This window comes from Lipophrys pholis (assembly GCF_963383615.2).
Source record: "Lipophrys pholis genome assembly, chromosome: 13".
Classification (NCBI taxonomy): Eukaryota; Metazoa; Chordata; class Actinopteri; order Blenniiformes; family Blenniidae; genus Lipophrys; species Lipophrys pholis.
This window is the reverse complement of record NC_137632.1, coordinates 12,556,884-12,582,338: the sequence shown is the minus strand read 5'-3', so window position 1 is coordinate 12,582,338 and position 25,455 is coordinate 12,556,884. Positions and strand designations below refer to the sequence as shown.

At 42.2% G+C, this 25,455-nt stretch overlaps 1 protein-coding gene across 2 annotated transcripts; it reads left to right on the top strand.

Annotated features, from left to right (window-relative positions):
* The first annotated feature begins 7,700 nt into the window (after positions 1–7,700).
* itga6a (integrin, alpha 6a) lies at positions 7,701–25,453 on the top strand. 2 transcript variants are annotated; one of them, XM_080478140.1, is made up of 26 exons: positions 7,701–7,961; positions 14,856–14,980; positions 15,228–15,307; positions 15,404–15,665; positions 15,819–15,950; positions 16,799–17,012; positions 17,220–17,413; positions 17,517–17,611; positions 17,983–18,110; positions 18,194–18,283; positions 18,370–18,431; positions 18,512–18,681; positions 19,043–19,186; positions 19,280–19,398; positions 20,172–20,334; positions 20,535–20,621; positions 20,729–20,808; positions 20,964–21,041; positions 21,636–21,738; positions 21,820–21,990; positions 22,097–22,198; positions 22,473–22,580; positions 22,679–22,777; positions 22,882–23,007; positions 23,809–23,936; positions 24,666–25,453. In XM_080478140.1, the coding sequence occupies exons 1-25, from the start codon at positions 7,780–7,782 to the stop codon at positions 23,914–23,916; spliced, it is 3,222 nt and encodes a 1,073-aa protein (XP_080334266.1). In that variant the 5' UTR covers positions 7,701–7,779; the 3' UTR covers positions 23,917–23,936; positions 24,666–25,453. The 2 variants fall into 2 exon arrangements, with proteins under 2 accessions (XP_080334266.1, XP_080334265.1); XM_080478139.1 differs by lacking the exon at positions 23,809–23,936.
* The last annotated feature ends 2 nt before the right edge of the window (positions 25,454–25,455 follow it).

Sequence of the window (25,455 nt, the reverse complement as noted above, 5' to 3'; positions counted from 1 at the left end):
TTACTTTTCTCTTTAATAGGTTGATTGGAGGAAATGCGGTGACAGAAGTTGAACATTGGGTGTTATTGACATTTTATCTTGAACAATAAACGTGCAGCAAACAGGAAGTCACTCTGAAAGAGAACCACCCCGTCGTTTTGAGGGTGTATTGATCAGCAGTGTCTGTTATCTTGCTGTTTGAGTTGCAGCGGTCGGATCGACTCAGAAGAGGCCTTCCGGGTGGCATACCGCTCGCACGCACAGAGCCGGGGGTTCAGGAAACGTCAATGGAAGTCAGGTCTCGACAAGAAAATAAAAATGAAAACCAGCATTCTTGCCCTCGCGGTGTCTACTGTCCCTGTATGACAGCGTTGGACCGGCCTTGAACAAACATCACAATGTACCTGCCCGTGCAAGAAAACAATTAGAGAACGATCAAAACTTCTTCCATCTTGAATTGATGTTACGATTAATACTCATTTTATTTAGATATTAATGATAACTATGGTTTGGACTTAGTTGAAAGTCTGGAATTCTTAAAAATCTGACGTGTTACTTAATAAAGGTAAATTAATTTTATTGCTTTAATAAAAGCTTGTTTTAAAAAAAGGGTGCTCATGGCCAGTGTTTGATTTAAAATAATCGTCATTCAGGCTGCACAGAATTGATCAAAGTGTGTTTGTTGTCAGTACGACATTAATTATTGCAGCTACATTACAAAGCCAATGACTTTCACCTTTATGTAGAGTTCCATTAACATTTAAACTTAAATACGAATCCGTGTTTTTTTATGTGTAAGATGATTTCATGTGAATCTGATTAATATGGGAAACCACCTGCTGATACTGGTGCGGTAGTTGATGAAAGGGAAAGTTTACTGCACTGTGTCTGGGAGCATCTGTTTGTCTTTCATTGTGCGAGGAGTTGGCAGGTTTCTACCTCAACAGGCTGATGTGTCTCTCGCTGGATCCTCTGAGCCGACCGCCTGCTGGGCCCATTGAGGCATTCATCACCATGGCAGCTCAGCCTTTTACTCAAATCACATCAGTCCATGCTTATTTTACCTTTGGCTTAGAAGTTGAAATGTTTCCATCAGATGATTTCACACAAACTCAAGTAGGGTCGTTCATTGTCCCATTGTTTACAGACAGTTTGAAGCTTCAGCTCGTCGGGGCTTCTTCAGAGTGCTTCATGATCACGTGATCATGTGCTTCTCGCAAACATGGAAATGATCCACCAAATGTTTCGCGACCTCTCTGTTGCAAAGGTTGAGTAAGTGTTGCGCGGCTCCGGACGTGTGTGGATTTGGAAGCTTTCTGCAGGGTGTTCACGACTGAGCACGTGTTTCCTAAGAATTAGTCATGGGGGCCTTTGCCCTGCAGAGAGGTTATTTTTAACAACAAAGAGTTTAATGACGAGCAAAGGCAGACAATAACAATGGGAAGGAAGTGTTTGGTTTCAAGCTCCGAGCAGATGCTGATGTTCAGATTTGATGCTGAACATGGGGACAATCTGTGTTTGCTCTCATATTCCAGTTCGATGCGCTCCACTAATACTGCATGCTTTTCAATTCACTTAATGAGAAACAAATCCAGTGAATCTGTTTATGTGAAAATCTTACCCCCAATTACTGTACAATCTGAAAGAAATGAAGAAGTTACTTTCGCTGATATGAACAATTGATATCTTTCTGATTCTTTGTTCATGGAAATGGGTTTATCTTTTATTAAATTAAAAGGACTCAATGCTCAGGTGAACAGGCCACCTTGTATACGACATGACAGGCATGACGTAATGACTATACATCACTGAGGGCCAGCCTCATCACCACAGCAGACATGATTTTCTCATTTTGTAGGCCGAACAAAGGAATCCCCAGTATTCCCTGTGTCATCTGCACGGCCCGGCAGAGAAAGAATTCAGAGGGGTCTACGAGGTCTCGTCCCTTCATTGTGGATTCAGTGGCACACCCCCACCCAGGAACCATAAATGGAAGTGGCCCTTTGTGCGAGGGGAGTGGAGCAGATTTACTGCGGATGGTCACCTTACAAAAGACTGCTGCACTGTCACAACAGGACCCGGATCAGCTGCTCCAACTTTCACACAGTATGATTTAAAGCCATGCTTTACACAGCCACTGATGCAGACACAACTCCTGTCATCACTCAGGGTTCATGCACCTCAGGGACAGAGTACTCATCCCTGTGTGTCACGTGAGGGCCTGTCCTAGAGGTTCTCTCTAATTCTTCACCATATTTTCTTGTGTATCTTTTCTTAGGAAACGATTTCAAACAGCTTTGCATTTCCAATCCTTTTGAGGTCTTATGAGAAAAACTGTTTCAAACTCAGAGAGAAAAAAGTTTAGAATTTCCATTCAGCATATATTTTTGACCTCCAGGATGGACCTGGAAAACCTGAACAAAACAAGAAAAAGAAAGAAAAAACTGTATGAAAATGAGAATATACATGCAAAAGGCACATATCAAGGTTCCCAAGCTCAATAATAAACTGGGAACATTCTTGTTATTAGTGAGGTGAAAGTACCAACCACAGCACTCATATTTCATAATTCAACTAAAACGTAAAGAAATCCCAACGTTTTTAAATGTAGACGCCAGTTCGATCTGCAATAATGTCCTCACCAGTAATTAATATCAGTCTATTTAAAGCTGGTACACTCAAGTATGGCAGCATCCTTTCAGCATGATACAGTTGTCCTCAATAAGATTTGATTTCTTGGCACACGAGCAGCCATCCTCCCCAGCTGTACACTTGCTCCTGATAACTTGTGGGTTCGGTTTCCTTGCGTTTGAAACACAAAGGGTTTGGCCCTCTGGCTCACTAAGACTTTCTGAACAAGAGGAGTAAATAGATGAAACCTGAATCCAGATTGACCCTGAACTTTATCTTGAATCCTAATCTTTAATCTTAATGTTTTCCTGCTTTTAATGAAGTGTCATCTATTTGTTAGGATCGCACCGCCATTAGTCTTATACCAGAATATTGTCTACGCCAGCTGTGCATTGTAGGAATGCCTCCCTGCCTCTCCGATAAGTCGTGGGTTTGGTTTCCTCCGTCAGTATCTGTTGTGTTGAAACTTAAGGAGCTCACCCTTCTGTCTGATTAGGACTTGAATTTCAAAGCTTGTAAAGGTCAATAAATCCCTTTATGATGATAATTAGGGCTGTGTACTATTTAACAAAACATTTGTTGAAATCATTTTAAATGATTTCAAATGAATAAAAATGCAATTCTTTGTAGAAAAACCGTTTTTGGAGGAATAGCATTGTTTATACAACAAGCTGAATTTCCTACATGCTTTGATATCACTTTGAAATAACACAAAAGTATTCCTTTCCTCCTAAATCTACACTTACTATTTGCCCGTGTGGGAGTTTAATTGGATAAACATAGAATTTCACTTTGGATTTCAATTTTAAAAGTGACCTTGTAAGGAAACAGAGACTTTTATAGCTATTCCAGCTTCTAACATAATGTTGTGTGTATTAGTTGTATATTTAAACCTTAAACTTTACGATTGAAAGAGACATTCCTCCCTCCCCCTTCAAATCAAATTTGTATGGAGAGCAAAAACATATTATTATTTCTTTTAGACGTTAGTATTTTCAGATTTATTTATGGCCCGATAGGGTGCAATGCACATGTTGATTGTTGAAATGTCCCAGTGATACATCTTTCGATTTAAATGTCACACATGTCACCTTCAACTGGACGGTCAGAGTTGCTTTAAAACAAGGATGTCAAAAATATGGCTTTCTGGCTTTAGCCAACCCTGCCTTGCCGAATATAGATAGAAAGTGTATTTTTGATGGAGATCTTATTCCCACATTGAAGACTGCAGAAATCCTGAGTCCAGTGGAGGGACAGGCTTTGGTCAACATTAGAACAAAGAAGTTCAATAAATGTAAACATTTGAGGAAAGAACTTGGAGCTTATTTGAAAGATGTTCTGCTTTGTAACAAATAAAAAACAAAAAACAAACAATGTATATGTACAGTAACTGTTAAAATGGGTATTATTTCACCATAAGGTCAGCTTTTGCCGCTCACTGCAAAGTGTCTGTCGGTTGGTCAAATTCCGCATTCTCTAAATGGGAAATGTTTCACAACGCAGGAATTCTTTGAGAAAAGATATTCATAGTCGTTATGGTACATTAAACAGCATGACCTCCAAGTCTGTGGGGTTTGTCGGGGGGGGCAACTTTAGAAAAGAGCTTCAATCCCCTGAAGAAATGTATCATCTTGAATAGCGGCTCGACTGAGAGGAAGAAGAATCCGCAGAGCTTTTCTGAGGAGAGTGTTCGTTTTGTTTGTGCAGAAGTGCAGCTAATCTGTGGAGAAAGAGCTCATCACCTGCAGGGCTCCACCTGTTTGACCTGCAGCACGTCTCTGGTTTCTGTCTTCCAACGCTGGGCTGAGACAATACGGAGCCACGCAGCTTCATCTTCTCCAGCGGCTCGTGTTACGCCACCACCCAAGACAACGGCGGACATGAAAGTGCTGCTTCTTGGAGGTCGGGTCAACTCAGGTAAAGGTGGTGACACACCTTTGTGCCACCAGGAACACACAGAAAACCCCATCAAGCAAACTACTGGAGCAGTTTTGTCGTCGTACAGAGTAAACAATCGCACCCCGTTATTAGACTTACATTGTTGTACCCAATCTGGCCACTTCTGTATTTCTGTTTCTTCTGAACCAACAGTAATTTGAATGAATCGCAGATTACAGTGTTAAATTGTTGGACAAAAAGTAAAAATGGTTTCTGCTTGATTTTTAAAAAAAAAAGCACATAAACATCTTGCTCGTCATACCGTGAACACCTTCATGTTTCTGAAAAGTATCTTTTCCTCTCACACAGTGTGCCTGATGGATGCATTCAATCTGAAAATATACCAAAATTGTAAGTTGTTGTTGAGCATTTGCACCATGAACATAAAGTTAGTCCACATGGGAACACATAGGCTACATTATGAAGCTAGTAAATCATATAATAAGGTCATTATTTGCAAATATAACATGACATGGTCTTTACTTTACTTACTATGAAGTAATAAACCGACACTTTCCTAGTGTTTTTTTGGATAGAAATACTGAAATGTGTGTTCATTTTGCTCAGTTTCACACTTGTCATGTTTAATTGGATTCCAATGGTGTATATTTGCACTGACATGTTGAAGTCTTCCATAACACACTGGTTCATTTGTTTTCCTATTTGTAGATCTGAATGAGTGTCTTATCAATGGGTAATTGATACAATAATTGCAAAACTTATTTCAATACGCTGAAAGCAGATTGTGTTTGTGTTTATATGCTCACAAATGAGTTGCCCAGGTACCTGGCTTCACTTCATATCAATCGGATACATATTCAGAGTGATTTAATTGAGGGGGAAAAACACACACAACTTGATGTAATTCAATAAAAACATATATATGGTTTAGAGGACATTAATCATGCAAAGTTACGACCAGAACTTTTCAATGATTATGTTCAAATTTGGGATTTGGAGATTAGACTGAGATCTTTAGTTGCCTGCGAGCAAATGATGGATGTTGGAGATTGTGGAGAATCTGGGATGACATCAGTGAAGAGACTTGTGATGAGTTAGGATCTGATGCATCTGTTACCAAACCCACAGCAACAGAGATGCCTTTCACATATTTTACACCAGAGCCTCCCTCAAGTCTTTTGCTGCAATTAGGAATGTGGTTTAGACCCTGCTAGCCCCCACCACCACCACCACCACACACACACACACACACACACACACACACACACACACACACACACACACATACACACACACACACACACACACACACCCAGCCCCCCGCCTGCCAGCAACTCACACACCCATGCATACATCCACACACTGACATACACTGGCCTGTCTACAGGCAACAATGCCCACATTGTGTTGTGTTTCATGGTTGTGGCTCATTCTGGTTCAAACTTCACGCCGTCATCAAACGCCAGCAGATACATGAGGTCTGATACAAGGAAACGGTTTTATGTTTTGGCACTTTTAGGGAGATGACACACAGTGGTCCGCTGGTTCATGTCCCTCGTGCTGGTGGGCGGAAACATCCGACTTCTTAAATTTCAGCTTTCTGTGGCTGGGTACCTCAAGTCTGGCTGTATGAGAGTGATATTCCCAGTCTGGATGTCCTGAGCTGATTGAAAATCAGTGTGTCATGTTCACAGGACCACAAAATCTGTGCGGATGATTTATTCATGCCTATTGTCCTGAGCAGGTGTTATTAATGAAGGAACATCTAAATATTTTATTCTAGTTGTCTCAGATGAATGACCAACCCTGCATACTGTAATTTTGTTCACTAACAGATCGGTATTATTATGAGAAATGGTTGTATTGTGAGTATTTTTAAAAATAGCTCAGTCACTTGATGGCTGTCTGCAACTCGTCTCTCTCAATTTGTCAGGGCTTATTTGTCCAGCTGATGTAAACGTTTGCTCTTTAGGTGTATCCACTGGACTAAAATAGCCAAAGCAACCTTGGCTCATGTGTTGTGTTGTGTTAGATGTCACTCCAGACTAAATGGACAGTTTGTCTTTTCAGGTGTAAATATAAGAAAATACATTTATTTCTTGATAAAACTAATATGGAATCTTTGTGAAGTTCCTACACAAACATTCTCAGAGTTTTATTTTCCTTGTATCAAAGCTTGATTTTTTTTATTATTCTTTGTGCATTTAACTCTGTAAAACTGAATTATTTTTGTTTTAACTGATGTGATACCAGCTGACTTGATAGCCTAAATGTTTTGCATATTAGAGTGGGCCTGGTGAGGCGAACAGTTGGAGAAGCAAAATTTGTCAATTTTGTGGAAGAACTTATGATGTAATCCAAAGAAATGAATTATGCAACTATTAATTGTTTCACTAAAACGGATCATTTTGAACAAAAGTTATTGTAAATGTCATAAATGAAAATGACAAAATGAGCTTCAGTCCAAAATGATCAATGCAACAGTTGCTGTAGAGATTATAAAGAAAGACTTACATTGACCAAATTAACAGTATCTAACTAACATGTCTTTAAAAAACAAAAAACAGTATCTAACTAGTAAGTGAACAGTTTAGCTTTTTCTTGTCAGTGTATTTCACCCGCAGTAAATATTATTACCAAAGTAATGACACCTTCGTGTCATAGAAATTTCAAGGAACTGATGAGCAGAATACAAGAAAGACGTGTAGCAATAAATAATCTCATAATTGCTGACAATATAATAACTTGTCAATAGTATAATAGATTATTCTAATAACATTTTGCCAAAATGTTACATTATTGTCTGACAATGACTTTTATTAAGGTAGAAATTAAAATATGTTGTGAAAATGAAATAATGTCAAATACACAAATAGGACTGCATTTCTTAGAATTCAAATGTCTTTTCTTGAGCTTTTTGTGCCAAATGATATAAATAAACTTAGTTGACATATTTATTTATTCAGGATGAATAGTATGTACCACTCTTGTTCAATTAAGGAGATTCAGTTTAATATATATCAATATAAATTGTGACTGTTTTACAGCAAAAACATTGAGTAAATCCTTCACAGGACATGGACATGATGTGTCCTGTGCAGTGCCCCGGGCGGCCGCAGGGGTCGCTGTGGAGCAGCTTTCCCTCCCCGGTCCGGCACCGGCTCCAGCAGCTGCAGCCTCCCTCCAGTCTCGTGCCGGCTCAGAGGAGAGGAGCAGCGGGTCTGCGGCTCGTCACTTTGGGACTGTTGGACGCGTCTGGACGCCGCCGCGATGCTGCTGCTGCAGGGAAGAAGACGAGACGCGCTTCTCCTCCATGTTTACCTCCTGCAGCCGGCGCTGCTGATGGCCTTCAACCTGGACACCGCGCAGGTCATCAGGAAAGACGGAGACCCGGGGAGTCTGTTCGGCTTCTCTCTGGCCATGCACCGACAGATCAACCCCGATAAAACCATGTGAGTGAGCTGTGGAGTTGTGCATCTCATCTGGTCACTCTAAAATATGTTTGAATTAAAAACCCTTCTCCTGCTGGGATACATTTAGTTTCTGATTCAATTTGAGATGACAAAATTGTGAAACTTTTCCTGCCTGAAGTTAAACTTCTTACAAGCTGGGAGGGGAATTAGTTATTTCATTGATTCTGCAAGACAACCAAACTGATTTCCCCCAACTGGCTGAGCAGCTTGGTGATTAAAGGGACCAAATCCTATAGGGCTCAGTGTTTCTGTCAGTAGGTCAATATATGTCAATTGTCTGTCCCCCCAGTGATACTTTGAATATGAACTGGGACTCAGCGAAAGCACAAGGAGTGCACAAACAATGGTTATTACTGATATGCAAATATGCCCGTAAAGTCAAACTGAGGGAGATTAAAGGAACAATGAAAGCAGATACAAACATCTGTATTGCAAATGTGTGCAGTTTGGCTCTTTTTGAAACATTAGATTGTTACCAAGACACGGAAATAATTTACTGAATGACTCCAAAATAAAACCTCGCTGATCATAGTTATACCATAGTTTGGTTGCTGTTTAAACTAATCTGAACATTTCCATTCATGTGTCTTTTCTGTTGGGATAATCCATAGAAGCCTGAGTGATTAAACTTTTTTTTTTTTAACAATAAATTCATGTTCAAGAAATATTTTACAAACATGAAAAGAAACTATGACGGTCACACTGCAGAATTTATCTCTAAACATTAGAGCCATGCTCAAAAAGGGCCAGTGTAGTGACCTTCTTGTCTCCCAGTGTAAATGAGTTCAGTTGTGTGTGTGTGTGTGTGTGGGGGGGGGGGGGGGGGGCGTCAAAGCCTGGAAGCAGGGTGAGGCTGCATGTAAGGTGGAGTGCATGGCACTGATCTCTGCTGCAGCATGTTGAGAAACAGGGAGAAGGGATGATCAGTACTGATAACAGCACTTAGAGGAAGCTCTCAAAGATGACCCAGATAAAACTTGTGGAATTTTATCTTTGCTGGGGTTTTGACTATTGTGCAAAGGCTTTGATTCAGTGAACCTCGTGGCTAATATGAAGCTGTACAGTATTTCTAAATGTTCTTCTTTTTTTTTTGACAAGGACTGCTTTGTACCGAAAGAGTCCTGCACAACCTTTAAAAAAAAAAAAAATTCAGTTTTACATTTGTTTGAGTAGACAAGTGTAAACAGAGTAGGAAAGTCACAGATCTGATGTCATATTTGTCGGGTCAATAGAGGCCTGAAATGTGACACTGTCTTGATAGTTTGTTTTCAGCCAGTAAAAGTAAGAGAGGAGTGCAGATTTACCTCCGTGACAGCCTGCTGCAACCAGTTGACCCAGTTTGGGCCATTTTACACCAGATTCTAATAGTAAAAACCCAAACAACAACAAAACATCAATTCAATTCAGTTCAACTTCATTTATTTAGCACCACTTACAACACAGTAATATATTGGTGCTTTTAACAGAGAGAAACTCAATGAATGAGCAAGTGTGAGTAAACTCCTTCTAACAGCAAGGAACTTTTGCAGAACCAGAATCAGAGGAGAGGTGGCGGCTTTTCTGCTGGCCGGTTGGGGTGAGAGGATAGAGGAGAGGACAGGATAGGACGGAGAGAGAGATTGGGGTAAGAAACAGACCCTGGTTTGAGGTGGGGGGGGGGGGGGGTGGGAATAAACCCAGGGGCCTTCGTAGGAAGAGGCTGTGAGAGAGGGGGAAGTGGGAGAGGGGTAGAGGGAGAGACACTGAGAGAGGGGGGCATGGAGAGAAGTAGAGAGAGATAGAAGTAGAGGTAGAAAGAGAGGGAGTGATAGAGAGAGAAGTAGAGAGAGAGAGAGGCTGAGAGGTAGAGGGAGGGGGCAGAGGGGTAGAGAGAGAGGTAGGTAGAAAGAGGTGGTGGTATAGAGAGAGAGGGGTAGACGTAGAGAGAGAGAGGGGGGGGGGGGGGGGGGGGGGGGGTCCATGGCAGTGGCAGAGAACACAAGCTTGCTGTTCCACAGCCCAATGCAGACTGATCAATAACACAAATATATTCGTAGGCCCTCATCCTAACTCTCTCATATTGTCATACTAAGTCTGTGTCACTGCGTGGAAGCTCCATGTTCTGTTTATTATTGTAAAAGAGGCGCTTTGCACTCGGTTATGATCTTCGCTCTAAATCCTCGTGTGACCCCGAGGTGATTAGCAGGACAAGTCAAGTGGAAGCTCAGCAGAGTGTTTGGACGAAGGTACTGAGCGTCACTGCTTCAGATCGAGCTGGGGACCACATTTGAACTCATGAAGCCACAAGGAGCGGCGTGTCGCACTCTCTGCATCTGTCGCTCCTGCTCTCGTGTGGACATGTGTTTGATGACGATCACCAACAGCTGCAAACGCAACTGGAGATCACATCTTGGATTAATACCGTTATTATACATCATACGTGACGAGAGCGGCTCTGGCATTTGCGGGCTGTTTCGCCCAACGCGGCTTGGTGGGGGATAAATGTGACTCCACATATCAAATTCCCCTCGTCACAACCCCCTGCTGTGTTTTACAGACAAAACCTCAAATCTTCTCCATGCCTCTCGTGCTAAAAGTATTGTTTTATTTATAATTCATAAAATCCCTCCTGCTCCTCCACACATGTCGGTCATCTAATGGATTCCTTAATAGCGCCACTTTCTCTCTCTGTGTGTGTTGATGTTATGGCGCCTTTCCTCCCATGATGCTTTCTGCTGAGTGGAAGAGACGAGATCCACACAAGACTCAACCGTTTGTGGGTAAAAGAGGCAACTGGATGCCCGTCCCATGAGCAATGTGTTGAGTTAGTGAGATGGATTTAAAGTCCTCAGAATGAAATTAGAGCAAAAAAAAAAAAAAAAGCTATTTGACTGGACATGCACGGCCATCTGTGCCCCAGTAACCTGATAGATGAGTAGAGACAAACTACCCGCATGTCTGGTTCGGCTGGAAAAAAAAAAAAGGTTTGACATGGTTGAAGGACCTTACATGGCGACACTTTTATTACACACGATCCTCCACTTGATTTTGATATAAGCTCGCGATGAATATTTATGATTCCTGTTCGGCCAATCGCCGGTCCGCACCAATCAGCCCGCGGTGTGTAAACTGAAAGGGTAGGGTGAGGACAGCTGCGGCAGTTCCTGCGAGTTCTTGCTTTGAGTGCACAGCTGCGGGAGCTCTGGAGCACATCTGTTAACGGGGACCAGTGAGATCACTGTGTAAACCCACACCGGCCACCATGTATTCTCATCCACACATGCAGGGAAAGAGCGGCCGCACGATGGGACGCGATTTCACACTGTTTCACACTCGTGCAACGCTCTGAGTGCTGGCGTGACGCTGACTCGCGAGAGCTGAAAAATCCTGAATAAATGGATTTATCAAGTACTTACTAAATACTAATACGAATAAAAAGCAGAGAGGTCTCCTTCAGGATAATGCATGGCAAATTTTGAGGCTCAAAAGTCAAACGTTTAAATTTTCTTTACTGTCTGACATCTTCCATGTTTTTGAGGGACTTCTCCTTCGGTAAACAGGAGTTCAGAGAAACAGGAACAGAGCAGGACAACAAGGCTGCAGCGGCTCTGCGGCTCTTTTCTCCCGAGTGTCCTGTTGTATTTGAACTCCTGTAGCAGTTGTGGTCGTTTGTGCACTTGTTTGTGGTGATTATACTTTCCGTCTTCACGCTGGTCTTAACAGTGTGGTATTTCCTACATATGCTGGTTTATTTTTTTTACTTTTTACATTTCACATCTCAGTCAGTCGTTGCTTTGAATTTCTGCTGCAGGACGTGACATGAGGCTCACATTACCATCGGCGCAAACCCTGTTTTAACACACACATTAGTGGCTCACCCGTACAGTGGGGCCATTTCAGGTACTTAGAATCACTAACACACAATATGGGTGAGAAGCAGCCATGTAACCGTCACAAAGGAAGCTATAGATCCTTGACAGTAAACTGTTGCCCTGCTCTGCAGTGGGTAAATGAAACAGGGCACCGAGCTCGATCATCTCATTTGAGACATGCTCAATAAAGTAGCTGTTCTGACCAACATTCGCCACGAAAGCTGACCCTCTCACAGAGCACCAACAAGCATGAAGAGCCGCTGTGTTTCACAAGTGACTCATGTCAGCCGCCAGTGAAATGACCCCATCAACACTCGCACACTGTCCAGAGACGCACAACTCCCTCTTTTTAGGCATTCATTTGGAGACGGGCGCTTACCAGATACACAAGAATCAAACTTCAAAACATCCAATTCACAGGTGTACAATTGTGAATTTATTACACTATTAAGGTATTAAAAGGTGAACAATGAGCAGTTTGACTCCATGAAGGATTATTGAGCTGGTGTGCTTTAAAAAAAAAACTGCAGAAACAATCATAATGCTTTCAATGAAGAAAAAAAAAACACCTTTTATCAAATATTATTATTTTTTTTTTATCAGCAACCGAGAGTGAGCGAGACATTAACTGATTGAAACGCACATTTGATTGTGTTAGACTGACTGCTGTAAGACAGGAACTTGTGATCGTGCTGATGAGTCATCTAGCAGCAGCTCACAGTATACTAACAGTTTTATTGTTTACTGCTTGTCGCTGAGAGATATGGAAAGTGTCGACAGGTTTTTTTTTTTTTTTTGCATTTGTAACCTTTTACACACTGTCATCGGGGTGAGGAAACCACAAATCATGTGGTGCACGTCTCAACACTTGAAGTCTAGCACTCCAGATCTACTCAAGATTAAACCACAAAAGCTCCCCTTAAGTCATCTCTATAGCAGAATAATCGTATGTAAAACTGGTGATGAAGTAAGTCTTTACATTTTAAGTTATGCCTCTGTTGTCTGGAGAGTTGCAGCCTCGGGTCATTGTGATGCGCATCGGTCAATCTGACATCTTTTTTTCTTTTAAATGGGAATAGTTTTGGGGTTAGTGGCATGTCAATCATTTAAATACCACTGTGGAGGAGCAAAAGCTTCAGACATGTTTTCGAGTGACTCAATACTCAATCTTGTGGTCTAAACTTGTGTGTCACAAGATCAGGAGATGTAGATTTTGAAGGTACAGCAGCAGCACGGGGGTCACATTGGACAGATTAGTTTGCTCCAGGATCTGCCAGCGCCAGATAGATTAATCTAAACATGTTCTCCGAGGGTGCTTTTGATTTTTGATTCTGATTCCCATTCTGTTTGATTCCCATTCTGATTGATTACTATTCCAAATACAGTTTTTGTATTTCTTGAATGATTCTGAAAAAAAAAAAAAAGACGGCACACAAGCGGCGACCTGATGGTACGCGAGCCGCCCCTCGAGCTTTCAGCGAGGGAATTTCTTCAAAGGAGGCCGAGGAAATCCTCTCCACCCTTTTTTCCCTCTCTAAGCTATGACTCTGCAGTTGCTGCTGTACCCCACCCATTGATCCGTGAGCCTCTTCATGTGTTAAACAAGGTCTCTCCCGAGGAGGTCAGAGGGAAGAGGGACCAGCAAACTGTAAAACCCTCGACTCAAACAAAGCCCAGTGAGATGTAAATTGGAGGAGAGGTCTTTTCAGTTTGCTTTATTTATATGTGCCATATCAACAGGTTGGATAATGGAGTTTGATGTTTTTTTACTTCAACATATATTAGAGTACAGTGAAATGTTTTGTGGCTGAGCAATGAAAATATCATAATGGTAAAGTGTTTTGTTTTTTTCTGCAAGTCTGATAAGAAAATACAATCAGTCAAACGAACATTAGTTTTCAACTAGTAAAGCAGCAACATGTAGTCTTTACTTCGAGCTCCAAATCTATTTGCTGAAATGTTCAGGAAATTTGGGGTTTTGTTCTTTTTAACTTTGGGTCATCTGTTCTTACAATTGATGTCATGAGCAACATGTTTTATTTTTATTTTTTTAACAAACTTGTCCTGGGTAGTCTGGAAGCGAGGAGTAGAGTGGTGGATGGCTGAATCAGGGATTAACTGACTCTGAAGGAGGGTTGGCCTTTTAAAAGACATGCAGCTGAGTGGTTTGGGTTGGTTGATAAGAATAACAGATGATTGCACGAATGGCAGCGATAATGAAAATGCAGTTAGTGGAACTGCTCTATATGATGGTTCCACATGCTGCACAGAAAGAGTGTCAGATTGATGATGCCTCATGTCGTTTCAGGTTTGTTCTTACACTGTACAGCATCTAGAATCCTCTTTCTGATTTGTTCTGTAGTGATCGCTATAAAATGATGGGTTTCTTTTTTCTCTTTGACCATGCTGCACATGAAGCAGTGAACAAGGACTTCCTGTTGTGGTTTAGAGAGCTGCTGCTCTTCCTCGTATTTACTCACCACACACGTCTTGTGTTTTCTCCATTGTCATGTTCAGAGTTTGTCGAGAGGAGGGTATAGAGGCAGGAAATTCTGCGATACAGAGTGAGGTGCGATATGCTACAGAGGTGCCTGGCAGGAAATGAAGCCGGGATATTGTGATTATATGGTATGTGTCTCAAGCAAGAGGCCATCAGGATGCCCCTATTGTTCTTAGTTTTTGTGGATACTCGTGCAGACGCAATGTAATTTAGACGGGTTTCTTTCTTGCTTTGACAAGCAGTGGTGAAAAGAAGAAAAAAGGAACCGCTTCCTCTGCCTGCAGTGGGCATGAATACCAGCACTGCACCAGACATTTTGAGCCCGCCATCACTGTCACGGTAGATGTTTTCACATAGGTGTGCTAAATTCAACAAGCCACTGCCCTGGAGCACGTTGAAAAATATTCAAACAAAAGTGGGAAATAATGGAAACGGAAACAGGGTGAAGGATCATTCCATCAATTCTCACTCACGCCAGCAATGCGAGAAATGTATTTTTTTTTCATTTTGTTTTTTGCACAGGGTGTTGATCGGTGCCCCGAGAGCCAGAGCCCTGGGAAGACAAAAGGCCCGCGTCACAGGAGGACTTTACAAATGTGAAATGACACAATCCAACGACTGTGAGCGCATCGACTTTGATAATGAAGGTTAGACGTCTGTCTGTCTGTCTGTCTGTCTGTCTGTCATTCAAACTTAATTTTTAAAGTTACTTCAGTCAGCTTTTATGATGCATCTCTCTATGAATGTATCATTGTATCTGTAGATCTTTCTCTTCTATTGTTCCTTTGTTCCATCATTCTATCATTGTGTCATTCTACCCATTGTTCCATCGTTCGCCCTATCGATGTATCTATCCTCATATGACTGCTGTGTTGCGCTGATCACCTTCGACAGAGGACCTGCACATTGAGAATAAGGAGAATCAGTGGATGGGGGTGACGGTGCAGAGCCAGGGGCCTGGAGGGAAGATAGTGGTGAGTGTTTTCAGCCATTGTTCCCAGTTTCCTCTCCTCATGCTCCCAATTGTGTAAAGGTATGAGCTAAAACGCAGCCGCACGGTTTGATTTCAGACGTGTGCCCATCGTTACCAGAGGCGCTTTTTCGTGAACACCACCCAGGAGTCTCATGACATCACCGGCCGTTGTTATGTCCTGAGTCAGGACCTGACCATCGACTCGTCTTCTGATGAGGACGGAGGTAACTGGAACTTCTGTGAGGGCAGAGCCAGAGGCCATGAGATGTTTGGATCATGCCAGCAGGGTCTGGCCGCCACTTTCACCAAGGATTACCATTATGTGGTGTTTGGAGCACCAGGAGCTTACAACTGGAAAGGTCATTGACTCACATTTAACTCATCAGAAATATATAGAAATCCTATTACATTTACTTAATCTACACATGCAAGTGTAAAATGTCAGGTCATTCAGTATAATATATAATATTTACATTCAGTATAATTTCAATGACAGCATCCATCCTCTGTAGGGGTCGTACGGGTGGAGCAAAAGAACAACACTCTGCTGGAGTTGGGGATTTATGATGACGGCCCATATGAAGTTGGTGACGAGCACCTTTTGAATCCCGAGCTCGTTCCACTGCCTGCGAACAGTTACCTTGGTGAGTTTGTCTCCCTACATACAGACAGCTTTGTAAATACCCCGGCTGTCCGTCACGGGGCTAACACGGTGAGAGATACAATTACAAACACCGCCAATGAAGCCATCAAGCACGTCTTTGAGTGGTGAAAGCCAGAGTGTTCAGGCCATGCTGCACAAGAAGCAGTTTCCTGTTGGGCTTCAGGAAGCTGCGGCTCATCTTCTCAGCATTTAGTGATCTTTGTTCTCTCTGTTTTCATCTTCCACGTTTGTCATTTCAACTTTGCTTGATCGAGAGAAGAATATAGAGACGAGTGTGAGAGAGAGGGTGATTTGGAACAATGGTGACTGGCAGAGTTAAAAAAAAACACATTTATTTGTGCACACACTTCACACAAAAAAAAGCGCGGCTGAAAATTATACACAGGTGCTCATGCTGTGAAGGTGGATGTCGAACCACTACACGACTTTAAAGCCCCTTTTTCTGTTACGGAAATGTCATTTTTATTTGTTTTAATTAGACTCACGAGACAGCAAGACTGTGTCTATCCTGCGTTGGCCCATTGCCAGCTGGGAGACTAAGTTGGATAAAGTGGGATAAAAGATGGATGAAATGAATTTATTGACTTTGTAGACGTGAGGTTGCGATGCTCCAGCGTCCCCTACTGGTTGGTCAGAGCACCTGCAAAATCGCACGCTTGAATTTGTGCAGCTGTTAGAGCAAACATCCATCCATCTTAAACTTAGTGTTTGATGTTAAATGCGGTGTAAATTGTCCTCGGGGGCCCACGGTGGCAGTTCAAATTGGAGATGCCTCACAACAGGAGGACAAGTAAGTAAGAGTTTTACATTTTCACTGTCTCCCTTCAGGATTCTCTCTCGATTCAGGACACCGCCTCACTCGCGGCCGTGGCCTGACGGTGGTGGCAGGAGCTCCCAGAGCCAATCACAATGGCGCTGTCGTGCTGCTGAAGAAGGAGAACGACGCCTCCACCAGGCTCCTCGTGGAGCACATTCTGCACGGGCCTGGATTAGGCTCCTCATTTGGATACGACCTGGCTGTAGTTGACCTGAATAGTGATGGGTAGGTCGTTTTCTGGTTCTCGCCTTGAGCATCCCTCTTTATGTATAGTTAATATACTGACTGAAGCAATGAAATACATAGATGACGATTCTAGAAAGAAATATCCAGGTATTTATTGCAATTTGCATCTTTTCGACGCGTTATAATGTAGGTAACTGCTTTGATAATGACCGACATGACAGTGATGCATTTGTGGTTCATGTGAAGATGGCAGGACATCATCGTAGGAGCTCCTCAGTTCTACATGAAGGACGGACACGTTGGAGGAGCAGTTTTTGTTTACATCAACAAAGCGGGCAGGTGGGAAAGAGTCAGTCCCCTCCGTCTCAACGGGGCCAAAGATTCAATGTTTGGACTGGCTGTAGAGAGCGCTGGAGATATTAATCAAGACTCCTATGAAGGTAAATTCAGTAAGGATTTTTTTTCCCTGTGTTTTCTTTATCAGCAGACGCCTTTTTAACAGTTTGTTGTTTTTTTTCTTCCTTTTTGTTTTGCATTACACAGACTTTGCTGTCGGAGCCCCACACGATGACGCCGGGACCGGAAAAGTTTACATTTTTCATGGATCTGAGCAAGGAATTAAAACCAGTCCTGCTCAGGTTGGTTTAGTGTGCCCTTGTTAAAGCTCTATTCAGTCATTTTCAGTCAATCGCATGACCTTTCATGTGAAGCGTGAGAAGTTGATCATAGTGAGAAACCACAGAGAAAGATAAGCCACTGTAACTTCTCATGGTTAGTTGCAGCTTCTTACTTCCGTTTCACAAAGGATGTTTCATTGAATTTGGATCTTTTTTTTTTTTTTTTGATGAGACTTAATCGGTTTTTACAACCATCAGTCCGTAAATAAATCTCAAATTAATTTTGGCTACTGATTACAGTGAAGCAGCAATTAATGTAAAATCTCCTGACATCATATTTTCACCTTTAGATTGTGCTTTTGTGTTAAGTTAAGCTTTGGTCTTTGATGCAGGTTCTCTCTGGAAAAGAGCACAGCAGTCGCCTCTTCGGCTATTCCCTGGCAGGGAACATGGATCTAGACGGTAACTGGTATCCAGACCTGGCTGTGGGCTCACTGTCAGACACGGCTCTCATATACAGGTGACTGGACGCAGACCCAGAGAAAGAACATTTCAACCTTTTCTCATATTTACTGCGGTTTAATTTTACAACCTTTCTTTCAGGGCAAGGCCGGTCATTACAATCAGGAGAGGTGTCAAAATATCTCCCCGGGAAATCGACCTTACAATAAAAACATGCGGTAACAGCATTTGGTGGGTGTTCTGATATTATTAGATTTAAATTGGCGGCAAAGTCTCAACTTTGTTTGTTAAAAAAAAATATATTTTTCTGCCTTTAGTGTAACGGTGGACCTGTGCTTCTCCTACAAGGCAAACCCAGCGTCTTACAGCCCACGAATAAGTATGTTAATAGATTTTTTTCACATTCAAAAAAATGTTCATCCGTTTCTTCTGACGTGTACTTTCACCTCAATGCTGCAGCTCTCGGCTATTCTGTCGAGGCGGATGGAGATCGCAGGAAACAGGGGCTGACCTCCAGGCTGATGTTCCTGAACAAGTCTCGTTCTGACGCCGACCACCAGCTCAACGGCACGGCGGACCTCCGCGGCCAAAACCAGGAAACCTGTGTCAAGATGAAAGGCAGACTCAGGGTAAAATCATATCACCTGTCACATTCACTGGAGGTTATAATCAGCCTTTTAATGAAGCTTTAGCTCTTCTTATCAGCCATAACATTGTGACCACTGACAGGTGAAGTGTAGAGCACTGATATTGTCTTTTTTATGACGGTTGTCTGTGGGTGGTATAAACAAAAGGCAGCAAGAGAACATTTTGCCCTCAAAATTGATTCGTTAGAACCAGGAATATGTTAACGCCAGCATGAGGAAACACGTGTACATGTGGTTGTGTATCTCTGTTTCCCCAAATTGATTAAAGCAGTATAGAACATTAATATTTAGTTAAACACAGTTAAATTACATTGTGATCTGATGTCCACCTTTGTCTGCACAGGACAACATCAAGGACAAGATGCGCAGCATTCCCATCGAGGTGTCGATAGAGATTATTGGTACAAGACGACAGAAGAACAAAAACGGGCTCCCTCAGCTCGTTCCCATCCTTGACTCCTCTCAGTCCAGTAAAACTGTCACCGAGGTAAAACAGGACACGTGTTTCTGTAGCCTCAGGAGTTTGTTGTTGATGATGACGGTAAACGATTGTCTTTGTTCCTATTTGTCGTTGCTGCAGGTCAACTTTGTGAAAGAAGGATGTGGAAGAGATCACATCTGCCGCAGTAATCTGACGATGAAATCCAGATTGTACTACAAACAAAACAACCTGGACGTGTACCTCCCATTAAACAAAAGGTTTTAAACGCTACTATAACTGTACGAGAAAGTAGAACCAATTTTAGGTCTTGTATGTGTACTACACTTCCTGTTAAAGCTCTTTGTGTTTATGTCTTTATTGGACTTTTTAATCCCACAGGCAAATTCTTGAAATGAGCTCAATTTGATGTATTTGCACAGCACATAATATCAGAGAGAATAATATACAGTAATTATACCTGCTCAAAGTCAATTGGCAATCCAGTAGGTATGTATACATGCACCCCATATACAGTGGGGCTCTGCAATCTTTACAGCCAAATTAGCCATTTCTGCCACTTTATCTTCAAAATATATAGTTGTTTAAAGTTCTTTTAGTTTTTTTTAATATATACCAAAACTGGTTTATGTTGCATTTAGGAAGTTAAAGAATTACAATAACCAACAGCTGATGGTTATTTGCTTTTTAGGTCTTTCAAATGTGTCATTTTTCATTTTAAACTGTAAGATATGGGTCCCTCAGGAAGATGGTCTGCTAAAATTGAATGAATCGTTTACTCACAGTACATATTAAATTATGAGAGCTACAGGGAGCCACCACAGAGGGGCTGAAGTGCCACATGCAGCTCTAGAGCCGCAAGATGCAGACGTCTAACATAGTCTGTTGTTCTTCATCGTATGTAAAAGAGAAAAACAAAAAAGGCACTCGCTTAACTGCAACAACAACGCGATGTTTAATTTCATTTGAAGGGCCACATCTCTGTCCAGTAACGTCAATCTGAAGTACTTGGGGTGGGATTGTGTCTCTGCAGCAAGAACAACCTCCCTGTGTTTCACGTGAATTACGAGAAAAAGGACTTGGCTGTGCAGGTGACGGTGAGCAACACGAACGGGGACGACGCTTACGAGACAAAGCTGGTGGGAAGTTTCCCCGACACCCTGTCGTATTCGGGAGTCCGCTCGCATGTGACAACAGTAAGTCTCCCATGAGTTGCTCGCATGTGGTCAAGTCTTCACGGCCATCGTCTAATTGTGGAATCGAAATAAATATTCATGTATTCTGTAGCGTTTGGGCCGCTAAGGATTATGTCATTTTCGGCCCGGAAATATAAAACAATATGAACCTAATTAGATGTAAGTGTGTTCCTTAATGTTTTCTAACGTCTTCCTCCCAGATGGAAAAGCCAATCATCTGTATTGCCAATCAGTTCGGCTCTCAGGCAGACTGTGAGCTTGGAAATCCTTTTAAGAGAGACTCGGAGGTACACACTTGTCACATTTACATGCGAATGTGTGATTAGGCACTCAGCTATTGTGTTTCAAATCTAAGAGCTCTTTTTAACGCTCGTTTTTTTTTTTTTTCTTTTAGACTACCTTTTACATCCTCCTGAGCACCGCAGGTATGAACCTAGAAACTACTGAGACGGAGATTGACCTGCAGCTCCAAACGTGAGTAATACTGCAGCAGATGATCTCTTCTGCTTTGTGTTATGTTCCGTACTCGTGACGCAATACTGTCACACTGTTAAGTATATTATTTTGGAGTCTTAATAATACATACGACTGTACTGTGCTATACCCACCGAGCTCCTGCTTTCTTTTAGGACCAGCGTGCAAGAAAACATTCCCTCTGTGAAAATCAAGGCTGAGGTGATCATAGAGCTGCCTTTGTCAGTCAGTGGGTAAGATTGTGTGTTTTGAAAGCTGCTGTTTGACGGGAGGGAGGCATGCAGGACTGGTCTCTAGAAAACAAAATGCTGGCCCTGTTTGAGTCCAACTATAAAACAGTTTCAGCTTCCACTCAATCATTTCCTGTTAGATCAGAATTGACTGTATTCATGAGTTTTGAAGCACACCAAGTTTGGTCCCACATCATATTTTAGATGCGCTGAGCCTTTGTACAGGCTGTGGGTGGGCGGGCCTCTTCTCGGAGTGCGTTCAGATCATGTCATCGTCTCTTTTAATTTGACACATTTGAGCCCATTTTCTTTTCTTTCTATGACATTTGAATATTTTACGAGTGTTTGTATTTTTACGATTTCATTGTAGCTTTTGGTTACATGTGAACAGTTTATCTGGTTACGTTCAAGAGAAAAAATAACTTAAAAATATCAGATATCAGGATAAGAGAGACGAGGTCCACAGTGAAGATCTGCTCAGAAGAGATTTTATATGTGAAAATGATTAGCAGAGGACAGCCTCCAGATGTTTCAGGACACATCTAATCACAATATATTTACCTGACTCTGCTGAGGTTTCCTCACTGTGTTCTGCAGTGAGGCCAGTCCCAGTCAGCTTTCTTTTGGAGGCGTGGTGAAGGGAGAGAGCGCGATGAAAGCAGAAGAGGAGATCGGAAGTTTGATCAAATACACCTTCACTGTGAGTCCATTCATCGTACCTTTTTTTTTTAATAGATTCCAACTCATTGTTGTCATACTCTGAGTTTGTTTTCTCCTCCAGGTAAACAACTTGTGGAAGTCTTTGAACCCTTTAGTTAAAGCCTCGCTCCACATTCACTGGCCCAAGTGGAACAAAGACGGGAAATGGCTTCTGTACCTGATGAAGGTCTCCAGCTCAGAGGGCAGCGTTTGCTCTCCTGAGTCTGAGATCAATCCTCTCCAACACATCCAGGTTGTACTTTGAACTTCCAGTTTCGTATCGGCCAAGTGCGATGAGTGTGATCAGCAGTCACAGCAAACTTTCAACGGTTTTAATGAAAAGTAAATGTACTTTCTAGTATTCCAACCCGTCCCGGACAAAACGTGAAAGTCCGAGAAAAGACAGAAAAAGTGAGAAGAAAACGTCCCCTCGGTCGGACAAGAGTAAAGTGAAAGTTTTGGTGAGTCACGTGCGCACACTTTTATAGAGTTGTGACATTAATATTAATGCAAACACAGTTTTTTAGAAGTGTTGTCTTAATGTTAATGCACACACTTTCCCCCTAAGATGTGGCCTTTGTATTAATGCACACACACACACACACACACACACACACACACACACACACACACACACACACACACACACACACACACACACACACACACACACACACACACACACACACACACACACACACACACACACACACACACACTTCTTGTGATTCCCAGTCCTGTGAAAAGAATCTGAGATGTGTGGTGTTCAGATGCCCCCTGCAGGGACTCGACGGTACAACAATTGAACTGAGGTCTCGCCTGTGGAACTCCACCTTCATTGAGGTAACAATCCGTTTTTGTTTTTTTATTGCACACACATTTCTCTTGAGTGTGTCGTTACAGTGCTGCAAATACTGAACATCTGTTGTTATTTATTCCAGGACTATGCCTCCCATTCAACCTTGCTGTTAGTTGTGAAGGCCTCGATTGTGTTTCACTCGCAGAATGAAAACATAATCCTGAGGACTCCTGACACGACTGTAAGCGGTTCAGCAGCTGCATACAACTACTCTTCGCTCGCCACCTTGTGCCTGCCCCAGCTGGTCTTTGGTGTTTCTCCTGAATGCTTGGTGTTGCGTTGCAGGTGATGGTGCCCGTGTCCCCGGACAGCGAGGTGGCGCAGAATGAAGGAGTTCCCTGGTGGATCATAATGGTGGCGGTTCTCGCAGGGATCCTGATTTTGGCCTTGTTAGTGTTTCTACTCTGGAAGGTGAGAGAAAAAAAGGATGTATTTAAAACCCAAAGTTCAAGATATTCACATTTCCAGGCAGTAACAAAATGAGGCTTTGGTGGTTGATGGTTTCCTGTCATTGTGTATATGGGTAAGTTTGGGTGCTTAAAATAATGTAGGTGTCAAAATAACGCATGCAGTCCTCCATCTTTCAATTTAATCAAACGACTGCTTAATACCTGTGCATCTTTTCACATAAGTCATCCCCAGATAGATTATCTACATACAGTAGCATCGCAGAAAAGACAATATCATTGAAAAGTCAAGTCATTTCAAGATTCATGGCAAAGCATTCATAAAAAGAGTAGGACAAAACATCTTTTTTTTAAAAATATACTAATATATTTATTTATATTATTTTAGATTTTCATTAAATAATTAAGAAGTTTCACAGACAAATTATTGAATTATAAGGAAAATGATCATTCCCATTGTATTATTTTTTTGTTTAGATGCACCCAGAAAGAATTTACTCATTTAATTTAGTGGCTTGTAGAATTCACATAATTTGTTTGTTGTTATGTTTTTATTTTATTTTGCTCATGTATAGTTAAGTGAAAAAAACCCACTGTGAAATAAGTACTCGCCAGGCCTGGACGAAGTGTATTATTTTCCGACGTACCTGTACATGAGCAACAAAATCGAATGACGTTCAGCTTTTGTGAGGCGACATTTGATTTCGGCTGTTTTTAAAGGAATAAATCATGTGGACTGTCATGACTGACTATCTAACACAGCCCCACCCTTACTCTTCTTACTCCTCCTCCTCCTCCTCCTCAGTGTGGTTTCTTCAAGAGAGCAACTAAAGACCAATACGATGCTGCGTATCACAAGGCTGAGATCCATGTTCAGCCCTCTGACAAAGACAAACTCTCTGCTGAGGCCTGACTCATAGTCTCTGAACAGGGGTATGGTCAGCATGGAGCGTGATCACTGCGGCTACTAATAAACTCACCGTGCAGCTCAGCCCGCTCACGTAACGCTGGGAAATTCAGACCTATACTGCAAAGAGGTTTGAACAGACGAGAGGCAGAGGTTTTTGACCTGGATTGAATGAACTCTAATTTTAGATTCCTTCCTCTGAGGGGGAAGCACACCCATCAGCCATAACATTAGTACCACTCAGGGCAACCTGACAGATCTGCTGTGTGTACTCTACACCGGAAATTGTGACACGCTGTTTACTGTGACACATTTCTGTCAGAACAGGCATTACCTGCTGCAGGAGTGTGGGCTACAGTAGCTCCTCTGTTTAGATCAGTCCACAGATTGTTGCTGGTCCACTGCTTCTCCTTTGGCCCCTTGTGAAACTTGCTCATACCCATACGCTTGCCCGTTATAACTTTATAGGTTTTCTTGCTTGGATATTCTTTTCACGTGTCAATAGTTGTAATCTTATGGCTGATTGGTGTATCTTCAGTTAGGCCTTTGTGCAATATGTGTCTCTGAATTTTCCCTTGAAGTTTTTTGTCCATCAGGCTTAACCCCCCCCCCCCCCCCCCCCCCGCGCTGCTTTTACTGCTCGGCTATTTGGCAACTGAAAAGCATGTTTCACCCTCCTGCACAATTTCTCCTGCTGCCCAGTGCATGTACCACTCGTTGTTCGTGTGTTCATATTTCATCTCCCCCCCCCCCAGTGTGGATTCTTCCAGCGCTCCAAACAGGACGACAGTGTCCCACGTTACCACGCAGTGCGGATAAGAAAGGAAGCCCCCGAGTGTCAGGATGGAAAGGTCAGACTGGACCCCCTTGAGAAGAAGCAGTGGATGACGACATGGATCGACAATGAAAGCTACTCCTGAGTGTTTCCTGCTGATACTTTTCTCCACTTCTGACACATTGAACTGTGATGTCTTTTATTTTGACGAGTAGGTGTTTTTTTGTTTTTTTTTATCTTCCAGGGATCAGTTGGGTTTAATCCCATGTTTTTACACTGTAAAATCAATATTTTTGTAAGTGTTGTATATATTTCCATGGCATATTTATTTTTTGATAAAAGAAAAAAAAGATAAATCATGCAACCAAAGTTTTTTCAAGTCTGGTGCAAGATGACAATTACTAGTTTTAGTGATGTACTGTCCAACCTCGAACCTCGAGTCTATGCAAGGAAGGTACAACTAGTTCACTGTAAGATGAATGTAAATGAGTACACAGTTCTCGTTTGTGTGTTCACTTTGATTATTGTCCACTGAAATGCTTTTTTTCCCCACTTTGAAATGTTTAGGTACATTATAAATGACCACAGCTAACTCCTGTTCAGTTCTTTATCTCACGGTAGGAATCACTGTACGTCAGATCATCACTGGTAGACCTGTGCCGTCTCCACAGGAGGAATCCAGTGGCAGGAGGGACAGAAATCACGGAGATGTTTTATAAGATGCTCAATTGAACTGTGGAATTGTCTATAATAAAGTCTTAAACATTGAT

Coding starts and splice junctions, on each gene's coding strand:
- itga6a (XM_080478139.1), top strand. CDS start 7,780: ATGCTGCTGCTGCAGGGAAGAAGACGAGACGCGCTTCTCCTCCATGTT. Junction 18,111..18,193: donor GACACGGCTCTCATATACAG/GTGACTGGACGC, acceptor CCTTTCTTTCAG/GGCAAGGCCGGTCATTACAA. Junction 22,581..22,678: donor GGAACTCCACCTTCATTGAG/GTAACAATCCGT, acceptor TATTTATTCCAG/GACTATGCCTCCCATTCAAC.